This window comes from Molossus molossus, unplaced genomic scaffold, assembly GCF_014108415.1.
Source record: "Molossus molossus isolate mMolMol1 unplaced genomic scaffold, mMolMol1.p scaffold_m16_p_5, whole genome shotgun sequence".
Classification (NCBI taxonomy): Eukaryota; Metazoa; Chordata; class Mammalia; order Chiroptera; family Molossidae; genus Molossus; species Molossus molossus.
Genome location: NW_023425388.1, coordinates 8524631 through 8539265, shown reverse-complemented (window position 1 = coordinate 8539265; position 14635 = coordinate 8524631). Strand labels below are relative to the sequence as shown.

General features: G+C 50.4%; 1 protein-coding gene across 1 annotated transcript in view; it reads left to right on the top strand.

Annotated features, from left to right (window-relative positions):
* PCP4 (Purkinje cell protein 4) overlaps positions 1–14635 on the top strand; it is a 55279-nt gene that overhangs the window by 25464 nt on the left and 15180 nt on the right. Inside the window, exon 2 of the mRNA XM_036243694.1 lies at positions 884–935. Within this exon, the coding sequence (XP_036099587.1) occupies positions 884–935 (52 nt within the window). The remainder of the gene's footprint in view (positions 1–883; positions 936–14635) is intronic.

The window sequence follows — 14635 nt, the reverse complement described above, 5'->3', positions numbered from 1 at the left end:
CTTCCTGCACAGCACTGACCGCTGGGCAGGGAAGTCCAGTCTCCAGTGTGACTGTGACCTTGGACGAATCCGTCTCTCTACCTGGCTGCTTCTTCTGTTGTTGTTGTTTGTTTGTTTCACCTGAGAGTTAGAGACTTTATAGCTCATCAATCCTTTTCAACACATAAAGCATACTTTCTAATAATTAACCATACAATTTGATCAACAAAATTCTTCTCTCTCCATGGCCTAGGAAATTCTGAACATCGTGTTATTTAAAAACAGTAGCTAACAAGCTTTGAAGGAACATGCACGTGTAATGCATTTCACACAGCTCCCCAGACCTCACGCTCGGACCACCGTGCTAAAAAATGCAAGTCTAACCATGAAATATGCATACTTCTGGTCAGCCCGGTCAGACACAGACGCACCGGAGAGGCAGACACGACGGCAGAGAGATAGCTCAACAACAGGAGAAACCGTGACTACCCACACAATGTATTTTCTAGTGGACTAAAACGCATGTAAATGAGACACCGGACACTGGCTGGAATGAGAAGCCAGCAGGGTGGCGGCTACTGCTGCCGCAGGTGAAGCTCTGGTCTGCTGGCAGGTGGCACACAGACCCTTGGCTGTTTCCGCATCTTTTCAGCGAGGTTCTGCTCCTTTAACAACAGTCTCTCATCAGCTGTCCCTTGCTGTGGACGAGGGGGCGGGTTGCCCACTTCAGTAGATCCTTTCTTGGGTGGATCCTTCCCTGGTCTCAGAGCACCTTGTTTTACCCACCTGAGCTGAAGTAAGGTAGAGCTTAATAGAACGAAAGAGATATTTGAAACAAGAAGAGAGACAAAATAATTCTGACCATATTTGATGACAAATTCTTTCCTTTTTTGTGTGTCTTTAGAGACAAGGTGCTGGGGCCCCCAACGGGAAAGACAAGACATCTGGAGAAAACGGTAAGATGACATGAGTAGTCCAACTACTTCCAGTGTCCCCCCTGCAGCCGTGGGCACGCGGCAGCCGTGGTCATGCCTTCCACAGGAACAGCTACTGTGTGTCTGTGCTCCAGCTCAGACTGGGTTTAGCCGTTCCCAGCAGCACCACGGTCTGCTTTCACGAAGCAAACGGAGCCGGCTAAGTGCAGTGGTAAGAACAGCTTCCTCCCCAAAGGAGGACTCCCATTTGGGGCGGCATGATAATTACGGCGCAAATATAGCTCTCTGCTTTCCTCATTAGTGTTGGTGAGAACCGTCCCGGTGGCTGCGAGGATAAAATAACATCAAACGAGATAAGTGCTTTGAAAGCTGTGTAGTGCTTGACTCCTTACAGGAGCCCCGACAACCTGCCTTAGCGCCCCCTGTGCGCGGAGCCCAGGGCTGGCCCGGGAGGGGCCGGGTCAGGGGGTCCCAGTGGCCCTTCACTGGGAACTGAAAGGAATGTAGGGGACCGAGCATGCGCCCTGGGACTCCAGTTCCCACCTGGCCGGAGGCAGTAGGGATGATCGTGTTCTATGGACGGGGAGACAGAGGCTCAGCGTCATCAGCGCTGGGAACAGCATGGCCTTGGGAGACGGAGCGGGGCGCAAGCCCAGCTCCCCAGGGTGAGCGGTTGTAATGCAGGGTGACTCGTAGTGACGAAAAATCCCCAGTAAGCGCTGAGGACTCCAGTTAGGGTTCAGGTGAGGTTACCGTCTGGGGACTCTTGCTTTGTGTCGGTTATAAAATGCACTCGCCTTTTGTGGAAAACAGGTCCTGCTTCCCACTGGATGAGACTTTGCTGGCACCCACTCACCCAATTGTGGGAGGTGCCAGTGTCAGAGGCCAGCTGTAAACATGCCCTGTGGCCTCACAACCACTTTGGGGCCCCTGCCGAGAGTCTGCGCGGGGGCCTGAGCAAAACTCAAGTGCTAGAACGTTCCTCTGTGCTGTACTCACCCAGCTGCTTCGGGCCATCCTCCCAGGTGGGGTCAGGGTGATGGTCCCTGGGGTGAAAGGTCATAACAACAATAAGTAGGGGGTTTGGGGCCCAAGAATGTCCTGATCCGAGCTGGCAGGGAGGGCAGGGAGGGCACCGAGTTCTCTCGTCAGCCTTCTGTGATTCCCAGGGCTCTTGCTGTCTGTCCCGTCTCTCTGCGCTGGGGAAGGATGGACTGCCTGTCATTCAGGAGTTTCCTGGTTCCCCAGTTCACAGGTTCATACCCACCTCGTCACCGGAGCTCATTTCACAGGATGGGACATTGAAACTGTGGTCGGGAGGCTCCTCAGAGACCCCTCAATGGTCTCCGTTCTCAAACCCTCTGCTCTCACAACTTCTTTCCATTCTTAAAAATTCTCAAGGACCCCAAAGAATTTTCATGCACGTTGTTTATATATCCATGGATGGTTCCCATATTCAAAATTAAAACGGAGACATTTTTAAAAGGTTTACTCATTCATTTATTAAAAATATAAAAAATATGTGATATGCCATGTTAACATAAGTAACATTTAAAAATGAAAGGCAGTTATATTTTCCAAAACAGAAAAAAAATATTAATGAAAGAGTAGCAACGGTTGATACTTTGGCTGATCTCTTTAAGGTCCCTCTGCATTCAGTCTGTCGTAATGTCACAAGTCATGGAGACTCTGGAAAATTCCACTATGCACTCATGAGAGAATGAGATTTACAAAAGCAAAATAAAAAAAGTACCTTAGTAGTATATAAAACATAGTTTTGATTCTGAGCACTCCCTCAAAGTGGGGAGGCACCCCCAGGGTACCTGGTCCACACTTTGAGAACTGATGTTCTGGCATAACTCCTGGGTCATACCCGGGGGCCTGGAGTCGAAGGCACAGGAGTTCCCAAGACAGGACTGGGTCCCCGTGTCCCATGCCTCCGTCACTCGGCATCACACGGGTCCTTCAACGCACGTTTACAGGCTCAGTGCTTTGCACCGACGGGAACTATCAGCAGTTGCGGAAGACACTACTTTCTGCCTTCCCAAGGCACGAAATTTCTTTCAGCCAAAAATCGATCCATTCTAGTGAAAACTGAGTGTGTCTTTTCTAGAGGTATAAAAATTAACTGAAAGGAAAATTTTAAGATGGTATGGTTGAAGCTCTTTATGTAATTCTAGATATCAGAGGCTATTCACTTCTGAGTAGAAAAAGGGAGATTTAAAATGAGAGATTATTTGATGGTTATAGAATAATCGTGCTATATAAATTAAAATTGGTATTAATAGGTACCTTAATTTCAGACAAAACTGCTCATGTATGATATGTGTATATGATATTTGTTATTAAGTCTGTGCTTTTGTTTCTAAAAATGAACAAAGACAGAAGCCAATAACAACCCAACAAAGATTGGGGTCAAGACTTCTAGAAGTGCGCTAAAAGACGTTTTTCTAAAACTCTAAATTGTTTAATTTTTTATTCTTAAATTCATAATAGGAAAAGATCATCTTGGAATTTCTGTGTTAACCTAATAGTACATTCCCTTGAAAATCAAATTATTTTACTCTGTTATCACAGGTATCGAGAGAGATCTTCTATCTTAATGTATATTTCCTACTAATACAAATGAAGCTGCCTACCTGTGTTGAAGTAGCAGGGACCCAAGAGAATAGAACTAAGAAGCACTGCGCATTAAAATGTTATGAGATTTGGATAGCAGTTAGTTAATCGTAAGTAGTCAATTAGTCCCAGATTTCATTAGTCATCTACAAGGCAAAGTGTTCTTATTTCACATATTATAAATTTAGTTTAGGTCTCCATTTAACACTTAAAGCATGATGACTAGGAAGTGAATTATGGGCACCTTGAAATTGTAATTTGGATCACAGAAGACACAAGTCAGATACATTAAAACTCCAGAGGGATCTCTTGGGCTCTGCTGGAATTTTGTTATATTAAATATTATCTCAAGAGGGCCATCGGCTGGGAATCTAGAGTCTTGTTTTTGTTGCCATGGTATTTATTGATGTGAAATATGACATTTATCCACTCCATATCCAGAATGCCCGTAAATAGGACATTTATCCACTCTGTACCCAGAATGCCTTTCACTTCAGGGCAAGAACCTCTGAATACATAACTGAGCAAATTCAGATGTTCTTCATCTCAGCTGCAGTTTGGAGATAGGTTTTTCAGAAATGTTAGGGTTATTATTTTTTCATTAAAAACCAAATTCATTAGCATCTTGATGGTTCAGAGATTTTCATTCCCATATGAACACAGCACCTCCATTATCTGATTAGTTTAGGCGAAGAATTTAATTTTTTTCTTTACATAATGCCCTACTTAGTAAAACAATAGTTCATAACTCCGGTTACAACTCATCTGCAGTGTGCAAACCCAACGAGTTTCTAGATACAGACACAACCTTCTGGCTCCAGGTTATGTACCTGCCAGATCAGTTTGGAGACAATCAAAAGATTTTTTTTGCAAGACAGTAATTTTGCTGGATATCTTGATCTGTATCTCGAAACTCATCATCCAGAGACACTCCAAGAGTTAAATTTCTTATTGACATGGAAAAGGAGAAAAACACTGGAGGCCAAGTGGCTGCTGGGAGGCATCCAGCCCCAAGGAAAGATTTATGAATAATAAACCTCTGACAGAGCTTCCTCTCAGGGCCCGGAGGCTTACCCGAGCTAAATTGAATTTCTAAAACGGGAATGGATTTCTCCTGACTTAGTGAGCTGTGATACATTTGTTTCCAAAAGGCTTTGTCTTTGGAGGTGAATGGCATCTATGCACCTGATTTTAGTAAAAGCATCTCTTCCAACTCCCCTCATTGGTAAAAGCCCAGAAGGCAGGTATTATTCTGAGCTACCTGCGGAGTTGCTGATCAAACACTCAGGCATTGTATTGAATAAGTACACCCATTGTTTTTGGGAAACAGATTGTGGCTTGAGAAATTTCTAGTAGGTGTGGGGAGATGCTAAGAACGCAGAGATTTAGTTTGCTTTGATAGGATTGTTTGATTGTTAACGGTGAATAATCTGAAATGTTGTTGTACTGGGTATCCTCCCCTCCTTGTTTTGAATAAAACCAAAACCATAGAAGTTTACCTCACCTTTGATTTGAGGACACACACACACACACAGTAAATTAATTTTCTTCTGTCAAGTAGATGGAGAGAGAGATTGATTGAGAAGGATCTGATTCGTAGACAGATGGATACCTTATTACTAACCTGAGCATGGTTTTTCGAATAAGAAATAAAATTAAATATGTATTCCCAAAGAACTTTGCACCCTCCCCTTTGGCTCCAGATCAGCCAGTAGATACTGAGATGTCCCCTTTGATATTCTTGGTGCCTGACGATCTGTCAATACCGGCAGACTGGCGAGGGCCGATGTCGCCTGGGATCCATTTGCGCTATCACTGCTTCTGGGTTTGGGGAAGAGCGTGGGTGAGGTTTCATGTGGGAGAATGAGAGATCAGCTTGGAGCAAGAAGGACTCGATGGTGGGGCCAGGACCAGAAGGTGACGAGAGCTCACGACAGCACGCGCCCGGGAGAGAGTCCCTTCTGGCAGGAGGCTCGCTCAGCTCTTGGTCCTGAGCATGGGAAGATTGGGATGGACGGCAAGGAGGAAAAATGCAATTTCTAAAAAGGCTCCAGAGGGCTCGTGCCACATGTCTGTCTAAAGCGGAGACTTGGTGCTGCTTCGAACAGGAACCGTGAGGGAGAGGAGCGGCCCACAGCCTGCAATACAGACTGGCGGCTTTTCTGCAGGCTGTGCGTGCGGGTGTCCGGGAGCCAGGGGTTGTGACGTTCTGCTCCACACGGAGATCAACGCTGTGCAGGTTGCAGCAGGAGTTTAGGTGGGAACTTGCTGTCCTAAGCCAAGCCTCCTGGAAAGAGGTAAAGACAACTTAGAGCGTTGAGCCCTGGCCAGTTTGGCTCCGTGGTTAGAGCGTCGGCCTGCAGACCACAGAGACCCGGGTTCGGTTCCCGCTAAGGGCACGTACCTTGGTTGCAGTTTGTCCCCGGCCTCGGTTGGGGTTGTGTGGGTGGTAACCAGTCGATGTGTCTCTCTCTTCCCCCTTACCTCCTCTCTCCCTCCCGCTTTATCTGAAGATAAATGCAAAAATGTCCTCAGGTGAGGATGAAAAAAAAAAAAGAATGTTGAGAGGCGACAGGTATCAGAAACATGCCATTTAAACTTGCACAAGTCGCACCTGCGGCAGGAAAGCACTATCCCAGTGGGATCAGTCTTCAGGGTGACCCACGAGTCCCGAGCCAGAAAGCTCGACACCTTTTCCTGCACTGTGATGGGAACGGGAGCCCCCCCCGCACTGTGATGGGAACGGGAGCCCCCCCCGCACTGTGATGGGAACGGGAGCCCCCCCCGCACTGTGATGGGAACGGGAGCCCCCCCCTGCACTGTGATGGGAACGGGAGCCCCCCCCCTGCACTGTGATGGGAACGGGAGCCCCCCCCTGCACTGTGATGGGAACGGGAGCCCCCCCCTGCACTGTGATGGGAGCGGGAGCCCCCCCCCGCACTGTGATGGGAACGGGAGCCCCCCCCCTGCACTGTGATGGGAACGGGAGCCCCCCCCGCACTGTGATGGGAACGGGAGCCCCCCCCTGCACTGTGATGGGAACAGGAGCCCCCCCCACTGCACTGTGATGGGAACAGGAGCCCCGCCCTCCGCCTGTGCTGGTGGGCCCTGCGGCTGCCCGAGCACCGCGGCCGCCTGAAGCTTTCGAGGTAAAAAGCCAAAGGGCTCCAGTCTCCGTCTGGGTCTCTCAGCCTTTCTTCCTCCTTTTTTCATATTTGAAGCAACCGGCAGGAAAAAGCCAAAACAATAGGGGATGAAATACTTGTGCGGCTTTCAAATATTCCTAGTGGGCTATGTCCTTGGCCCCGTTGGCTCGGAACACGCTAAAGAACCTACATTCCAGGAGGAAGATGCCAATCCGCAGGTTGCTCCTGGTGTTGATCCAGATGGAAAGAATGGAATAGCAATTGCTTATTAAAGCCAGACCTTGAACCCATCAGGGCCGCCACGCGCACCCGGTCGATGGCAGTTTATTCCGGCGAGAGGAGTCTGTGTGAGGTTTTTAGGAGTCAGCGCTGACAGGGAATGCATCAGCATCAGTGTCAGTTAGAAGAGTAGTTCTGCCTTTTAGGCGGAGCAGTACGGTAACCTCCCGGTCCAGTCCCTGCCTCTGCGCACATTGTGTAACTGAAGATGCTCGTGCACTATCTTCTGTTAGATTCTGCTGCAGACTTGGAGCGCGGGCAGGAGGCCACGCCAGGCAAGGTTTCTGAGGAAGTCAGGTGTCCCCAAGGTCACAGCAAACCGAGGAGGACAGCTTCGGTCGTCCGGCCTGCAGTCCCAACACACCAGGCTGTCTTCACTTATACCCTCTCCCGAGCTCTCTCTTCACTGGGGTCTCGGTGGTAAACTGGCAACGAGGGTGGGCTGAGCCCACGGGACAGAAGGAGGGTAGCCGGCTTACATCTCGGCCCAGCTGCCAAGGTGGTCTCAGTAGCACCGTTTTCTCCTCCATTTCGTTAACTACCTGTGGCAAGGACGTGTGATTTCAGAGTAATTACAGGGACAGCCATGTTAACTTTTAAAACTAAAGCGTTAAAGCATATTTTCCCCTTCCTGCCTTCCTTCTTTTTCAGACTAAACATTGGATAACTTTAGACGAACTGAAGATAGAATTTTGTTCCGTATCATATGGAGAAGGCCCATATGCTGTAGTGCAAAAGTAAAATGATAAATTATGCTAAAAAAAAATCATCATTTAAGATCCTTTTAAGCCTATGAATAGGAAAATGATAATCTACCCTTAGGAATCCCATCTCAACCAGGAGATTGGAACGTTTCCCATTCTATTTATCAATGATTAGTATGGCAATACTATTTTTCAAGGGCTTGAACACATTTTACTTTTTCTAAGTAGGAGAAACTCATAATTTTATCGATAGAATTAATTTGCACAGCCAGCAACTTTTCAGAAGACAGAAGCAATTGAATCTTACCTGGGCTACGGGATAAGATGGTTTCACGCTGTGGGTCTCCTATCAGTGGGTTCATCTGTGACCACGCAACACGCTGAAGTGCTGACGCTTCTTGGGAAAGGCTGCTCTTGGTCCCCAGCGCGGGCCTGACTGTCCTCACAAACTGGACTTCCTTCTCCGGTTGGACCTGCTCTCCCATTGAGTTGTGCAGGGACACGGGAGCCCTGTGTCCCTTGTGAACGTCTTGGGCATCCTACGGCCACCACAGGGCTTGCCTCGGACCCGGGGCAGAGGTCTCCCTGTGTCTCACAGGAGAGCTCTCCGTGTGGATTTTAGAACAGAGCCTGGGGGGGCCCGGGGTGTGTTGTGAGCTCGCGGACATTTCACCCGACACCACTGCCCAGTCTCTTCCAGCGTCCCTGCTCAGCATCACATCAGATTTGACCATCAGTGCTAATCAGTTGGGAAGATTTGGCTCCTTTTAGACGATTCAATCAAGTAAAGGTGCTATTTCACTCCAAGTGTGATTTTTATTTTCTTCTAAGCGAGCTCTCCTTGGTTTCAAGAAGGGACCAGTTTTCATGACTGTGGGCAAGTTTAGAACAGACCGGCCCTGAATCCTCTTAACATTTTTCGTTTTATTAAGCTGTAGTTGGCAAACAATATTACATTGGTTTCAGGTGTACAACATGGTGATCCCACATTTACGTACCTTGCGATGTGATCACCACACGCGGTCCAGTAACCAGCTGCCCTTGTGCAGTTACAACAATACTATCGATACTGTGGACCGCGTTCCTGTGCTGTCTACCGCTTCCAAAGGTGACAGTGGGTTCTCTGGTCCGGCAGCCTGGTGACATCGCTGTGGCTCTGCTACAGGGGCAGGGGCACAGTAGAGTTTGTCTCGAGACTGGAGCAGTTTCGCTCAGCCCTGCGCCCTGGAAGACATGACCCTAACGGACTCACTCCACATTGCTGGGTGGCCACGTCCTTCCCTTTCTGCCCTCCGACACGAGCCTTTGATGTGCAGTTATTAGGCAGAACATCGACCGGCTGGCCTTCCGAGGGGGGCCCCGCAGAGCTGCCTGCCCTGAGGACGCCCGTGACGGGCCACACGCAAACCCCTCTTCGCAAACAAACACGCATCATTCATTTCCCAGTGTGTTATTCCCCCGTACTTTCTGAACTGCTCTCCTGGCTTAAGGAAGCAGAGAGATAATTGGAAACTTTCCGGTGTGAAAATTAATTTGAATCTTATTTTCCAAATAAGAGGCATAAAAATTCCGTTATTTCTGGTTTTCCAGTACTTTTAAAAAATCCTCACCCAAGGAGATTTTTCCAATTATCTTTAGATAGAGTAGAGTGGGGGGGGGGGGAGAGAGAAACATCAATGTGAGAGAGACACATTGACTGGTTGCTTCCTGCACACCCCTGACCAGGGACTGAACCACAGCAGAGATACATGGCCTTGACCGGAATCAAACCCTTGACTCTCTGGTTCGTGGGCTGACACTCTAACTGCTGAGCCAAAGTGGCCAGGGCAGGTTTTTTGTACTTTTTAATGGACTTGGCGAATATTCCTGGAGGCTTTGTGTATTGGTTGTAATTTCATGTGATTGGTTTTAGATCATACTTTGTAGGGGATTAATAGTGGCTACAAAGTCTTCACCCTGGGGGTTGAGTCCACTCTGCCAGCATCGTTGAGGCACACTGTGCTGTGACCCCCAGACCGACGCAGGATGCAGAGGGGAGGCATGTGACTTTCTGGGTCCAGACCTTAGGACACAGGCAGCTCCCCCTTTTCTCTCCAGGAGCAGTTACAGGGGGAGAAGCCAGCTACCACTGACTACCTTGAAGCCATCATGCCTGTGGGAAGCCCGAGCTAGCCCTGGAGCAGCCCAGCCAGCCCGAGACTGCTGGCTACCGGGCCGCCTGACATGCAGGTGGAAGAAGGTCCTCCAGGCCACTCCAGCCCCGGGGCCACCTGGGGGACTGACCGCAGCAAAGAGTGCCCACTGAGCCTGCCAACGACAGAACTGGGGGAGGGAATTTTCCCTTCTTGCGCTCAGGCTGCTAAATGTTGGGGTGATTTGTTCCCCGGCGATAGTTACCTGAAACCTGTCATCTTCGCTAACATAAGCCGCCCCCTCCGCTCACTCCACCGCAAGTACATCTCAGCTGTTTTTCTCTTCTCTGCTGGTTAGAGGGTGATCTCGTCAGGATGCAGATAGACCTTTAGGCCCCTAATCACCAGGAAAGGGATGTTGGGAAACCAGTAAGGACTCGAGCTTTGTTTCGCTCATGAGCTTTGTTTCGCTCATTCATCCCATCAAGAAGTATTTGCCAGGCACGTCCCATGTGCTCGCGATTGTGGTCAGAGCTGGTGGCGGAGTGTTTTCAGAGCAAGGCTGGTGGAGTGGAGTCAGGAGTCCTCGGGGGCGAATGTGCCAGTCATGGTCCTGGGAGGAAACAGAGGCACCTGAGTGCTACGGGGGGAGTTGACCACCAAGGGGACCGCTTGCAAAGGTGTGTGCGGGGCTTAGGGGGGCCCACAAGGAATGGTGTAGCCCCGCAGACCACAGGGCAGGGCCTGAGGGGACACACCGGAACCCAGAGAGCGTGCTGTGCGGACGGATGCCCGACAGGGTCGCGTTCTCCTGCTGAAGGACATGCTGAGATTTGGGCACTTTTGCAGACTTCAAGGGCTCTGGCAGCTTCCCCTTTTCTCTCCAGGAGCAGTTACAGGGGGAGAAGCCAGCTACCACTGACTACCTTGAAGCCATCATGCCTGTGGGAAGCCCGAGCTAGCCCTGGCGCAGCCCAGCCAGCCCGAGGAATGGGGTAGCACCTAGATTTAGCAAATAAAAATACCGAATGCCCAGTTAAGTTCCAGTATCAGAGAAGCACAAACAATTTTTTTATAGTATACATAAATAGTATAGATTTGTTCCATGGGACATTTGGAGCACAGTTAGACTGAACATTCTTTCGGTTTTTTTTTTTAAGTCTGAAATTCATATTTAACTGGGCAGTCTGCATTTTATCTGGCAGACCCGGCAGAGAAAGAGGCGGACCACAGATCAGGAGGGGCAGCACTGAACATCACCTCGTTCCTGCCGGCGTCCTTCTCTCCCCGGCCTTGGGGCCGCCTGGCCCCTCTCAGTCTTCCCTAATTAAAAATGTAGCCTCTTATACTATAAGTGATTGCAGCTTTACGAAGATGAAACAGGAGTGATTCTCCTACACGAATTCTGGATTGGTTTCAGAAAGCAAAACAGAGCGGACAAGCAGCCGTCCATCGATCTCATCCTTCTATTTGAACTGCGTGGTGTCGTCGGTGGGCCTAATATTTTTAGAGAAAGGCAGACTGTCAGAGCTCTTGGTGCAAGATGACATGTTTGACATTCTTAGAGCAATTAGGCTGCCCTGTGACAACGCGTGTGTGCTTGAGGTAGTCAGCAGCCCCCAGCCCCGGCAGGTGTCGTTCAAGAAGAAAAGGGAGGGAGCCAAAGAGAGGGGCGGGGGTACCTCATAGCCAGAACGGGTGGGGGTGCCCGCGGGGTTCAGAGCCGGGCACAGTCTACAGCCTGGTTGGAGCCCGAGCCCACTGGGAAATGGGTGGTGAGGGGAGCGTCAAAGCAGGCACAGTCCCCCTGAAAGGCAGGTTTATCAGGGCAGGAGGGAGGTGACAGCAACTTCCAGCCTCGTGGGCTTGGGGGCTACCAGGGCCCAAATAGGGGTGGGGTGTGACCACGCACCCTGCAGTCAGCTGGAGCAGGAAGCCACACCCAGCCACTCAGGGTGATTCTAGGTGTTCTGGGAGGGGGGCAAGGAATAGCGGCACCTGGCCGGGGGCTCTGGTGCTGACGTGGGAGCTCTGAGCTCCCTCCGGCCAGTGGTCCAGACATGAGATGTAGGAGGTGCTACAGTGGGCCTTCACTCTCCTGCAGATGTGGGTGGAAGTGGGGTTCTTGTGCTGTCTGGAGGAGAAGCATTTCCAGAGACCCATAAGCGAGGATGAGGTCTGGTGACAAGATGTATTTGGGATGCAAAATCAGAAAGACGCCCCTCCGATGGCCCATCTCTGTCTGTCCTGCCATGAAAAGTCAGGGCCAGAACTAGAGTCACTGTCCAGAGGTCCTGTGCCACAGTGAAGCTGAGTCCCAGTTTTGTGGCCCAGACTTCGACCCAGCGCTGGGCTTCAGGGTCCAGGCTCCCGCCTGAAGCCTGAGTTTGGAGTCCACGTGGCTCTTGGCCGGGCCACGTGGCTGCTAAGGCCACAGGACTGTGGAGAGAGCACGGTGAGAGCCCGTGTGCTGGGTCACTGAGCGAGAGAGAATGCCTTGTCTCCTGGGATTATAACCAGGCGCTTTTTCAAAATAACCAACCAGCGTTCGTGGGCTTGCACTGGGGCCCACTCCCTAGCCAACTATCTTTTTCCAGGTTAGACTGACAGGCCTCATAGTTAAGCACGCCCCCTGCACCATTGGACCTTACTGAGCATGTCCTTACCTCCCCTGCTGCCCCTGCCCCCCACAGTCGGCACCGGAGGGGGCCAGGGAGGGGTGTGAACCCCCCTGGTGGGACAATGCTGCAGTTCCCTGGGGTGTAAAGCTGTAGCCTCCTGGAGAAGCAAACAAGCTCGTATCCCGTGCCCTTTGCTGCCTTTCCCTCCTCAATGCCTAGCTGACTGGTAACAGGCGTCCAGGCCCCCGGCGCTGTCTCAGGACCCCCCTCTTGAAGCCCCCAGTTTCAGAACCTTGATTAAACCTCAGACTTGGGGCTGCAACATCAGCAGCTTAAAACTATGAGCAATGGCCATTTCGTTGGTTCTTTTTTATAAAATTCTTTTTCCATTTATCTTCAGATAGAGTGGGAGGGAGAAAGAGAAAAAGCGAGTGAGACATTGACTGGTTGCCTCCTGCATGACCCCAACCAGGGCTCGGGTGAACTGCAGCCGAGGTACGTGCCCTTGACCGGAATTGAACCCGTGACTCATTGGTCCCTGGGTCGATGCTCTAACCGCTGAACCAAACCAGCCAGGGCCATTTCTTTCTTTTAATTCAGTACAAACCAGCCCCCAAATCTTCAGCCCCCTCCTTCCCACAGCCATGGAGACTGTTCCGTGAGCACCGCAGGGAAGACCCCCCTAAGGAAGTGAGGGTGTGAGTCCCTTTAATACAAACCATACTCTGCACGTTCAAGAGGGAAGCAGGATAATCATTACTGTGGGATCACGGAATTTAGAATGTAACTATTTATAAACTCTGCTTTTTCCATCATTAATATAAAGTATTTATTTTTACTATATACACTTCTATTTTTTTTACAGAAATTGCCCCTTGTTATGAGTGAGAAGGCTAATTTCTTACATATTACTAGATTTAATTAAGTAAGACATTTAAAAATTATATAAAAGTTAACCTCTTCCTCCCCCAAAACGAACTTTCAACCCTCTGGGAGTCCTTTGGGTTCTGGCCAAATTGTCCTGTCCCCACCGCTGTGCCCCTTTTCTCTGTTGGGATCTGGAATCGAGTAACCACTGATCAGCGAAATATGTATTGATCCATAGACCCAGGTCGGAGCGGGGCGGGGGCGGGGAGACAGCGGCAGAGCCAGTCACAGTGCCTAGGAGAACTCTCCAGTAATTTACGACTGTGCGGGTCACAAGCCCGCTGCTATTTCTGTGCTCAGCAAGTGGCTCCTACAATATCCTAAAGCTCCTCTCTCCACCATGCCGCCGGCCCAGACCCTGGAGAAAACTGAAAACTGAACTGTGCTCCACATTCACTTAGCAAGCCCAGTCTCCTCCGATGGAGGACAGATGCTCCCACGGGAGACACGGATGTCCTCGCTGCAGCCTCCCCGTCACACTAGCTCGGGGACCCGAGTGCGCCGGGACCCTCGTTGGTGCAGCTGAACTCACGTCCCCCGCACAGAATCACGACCTGTGCTAATCACAACGAGTCAGCGCGACGGTGCCTCCGACCTTCCTTGGCCTTCGGGGTTCGGAGGTGCAGGGCCCGTGGCAGCCTGAGTTCCGTGGCCCGGCAGCCACAAAGTGCGCGTGGTCACGCTGTGCTTGCACAGTGGCCGGGTCGTCAGAAAGGCCCGCGAAGACACCAGCTGCAGCCGGGAAAAGTGCTCGAAATGTCCGTCCCAGGCAGTCGTACTCGGTGATCAGTTCCTGGGAATTCCAGGAGAAATGGAGAAATGCTTAGCATCGGACTTTTGCTGGGTTTCACCGCGGATTAGCCGGCAGCGTGTGGCCTCCTCGCCAGCCTCACTTTGGCGTTTTAGTCGATTGCTTCGAGGGTCTTTATGTTTAGGCCATTCCCCTGATTTCAGGGCCTCTGTGCCTGCTTGGCTGGTCAGGCAAAGGGGCCGCTTCTGATTCTGTTGGCTGTGAAGGGTGGGGGAAGGGAAGTCCCCAGAGTTCCAGGTCCCTGCAGTCCTGTGGTTGGGCCATTTGCTGGTGGCTAACCCCAGGGTGAGTCATCTCTTCTGTTTGGGTCCCAATTCCTCATTGCGAGATGATATTGTCTTCAGGTTCTTGCCTGATTTTGACATCTTATGATTCTGTGGCTGTGTACGTCCCGGACACTATAAGAATTTGACTTCTTTTGAGTTTATTTTCTGACAACATCAAGGGAATATGGCCTGAATCCAAAGGAGAAACCCAATGCT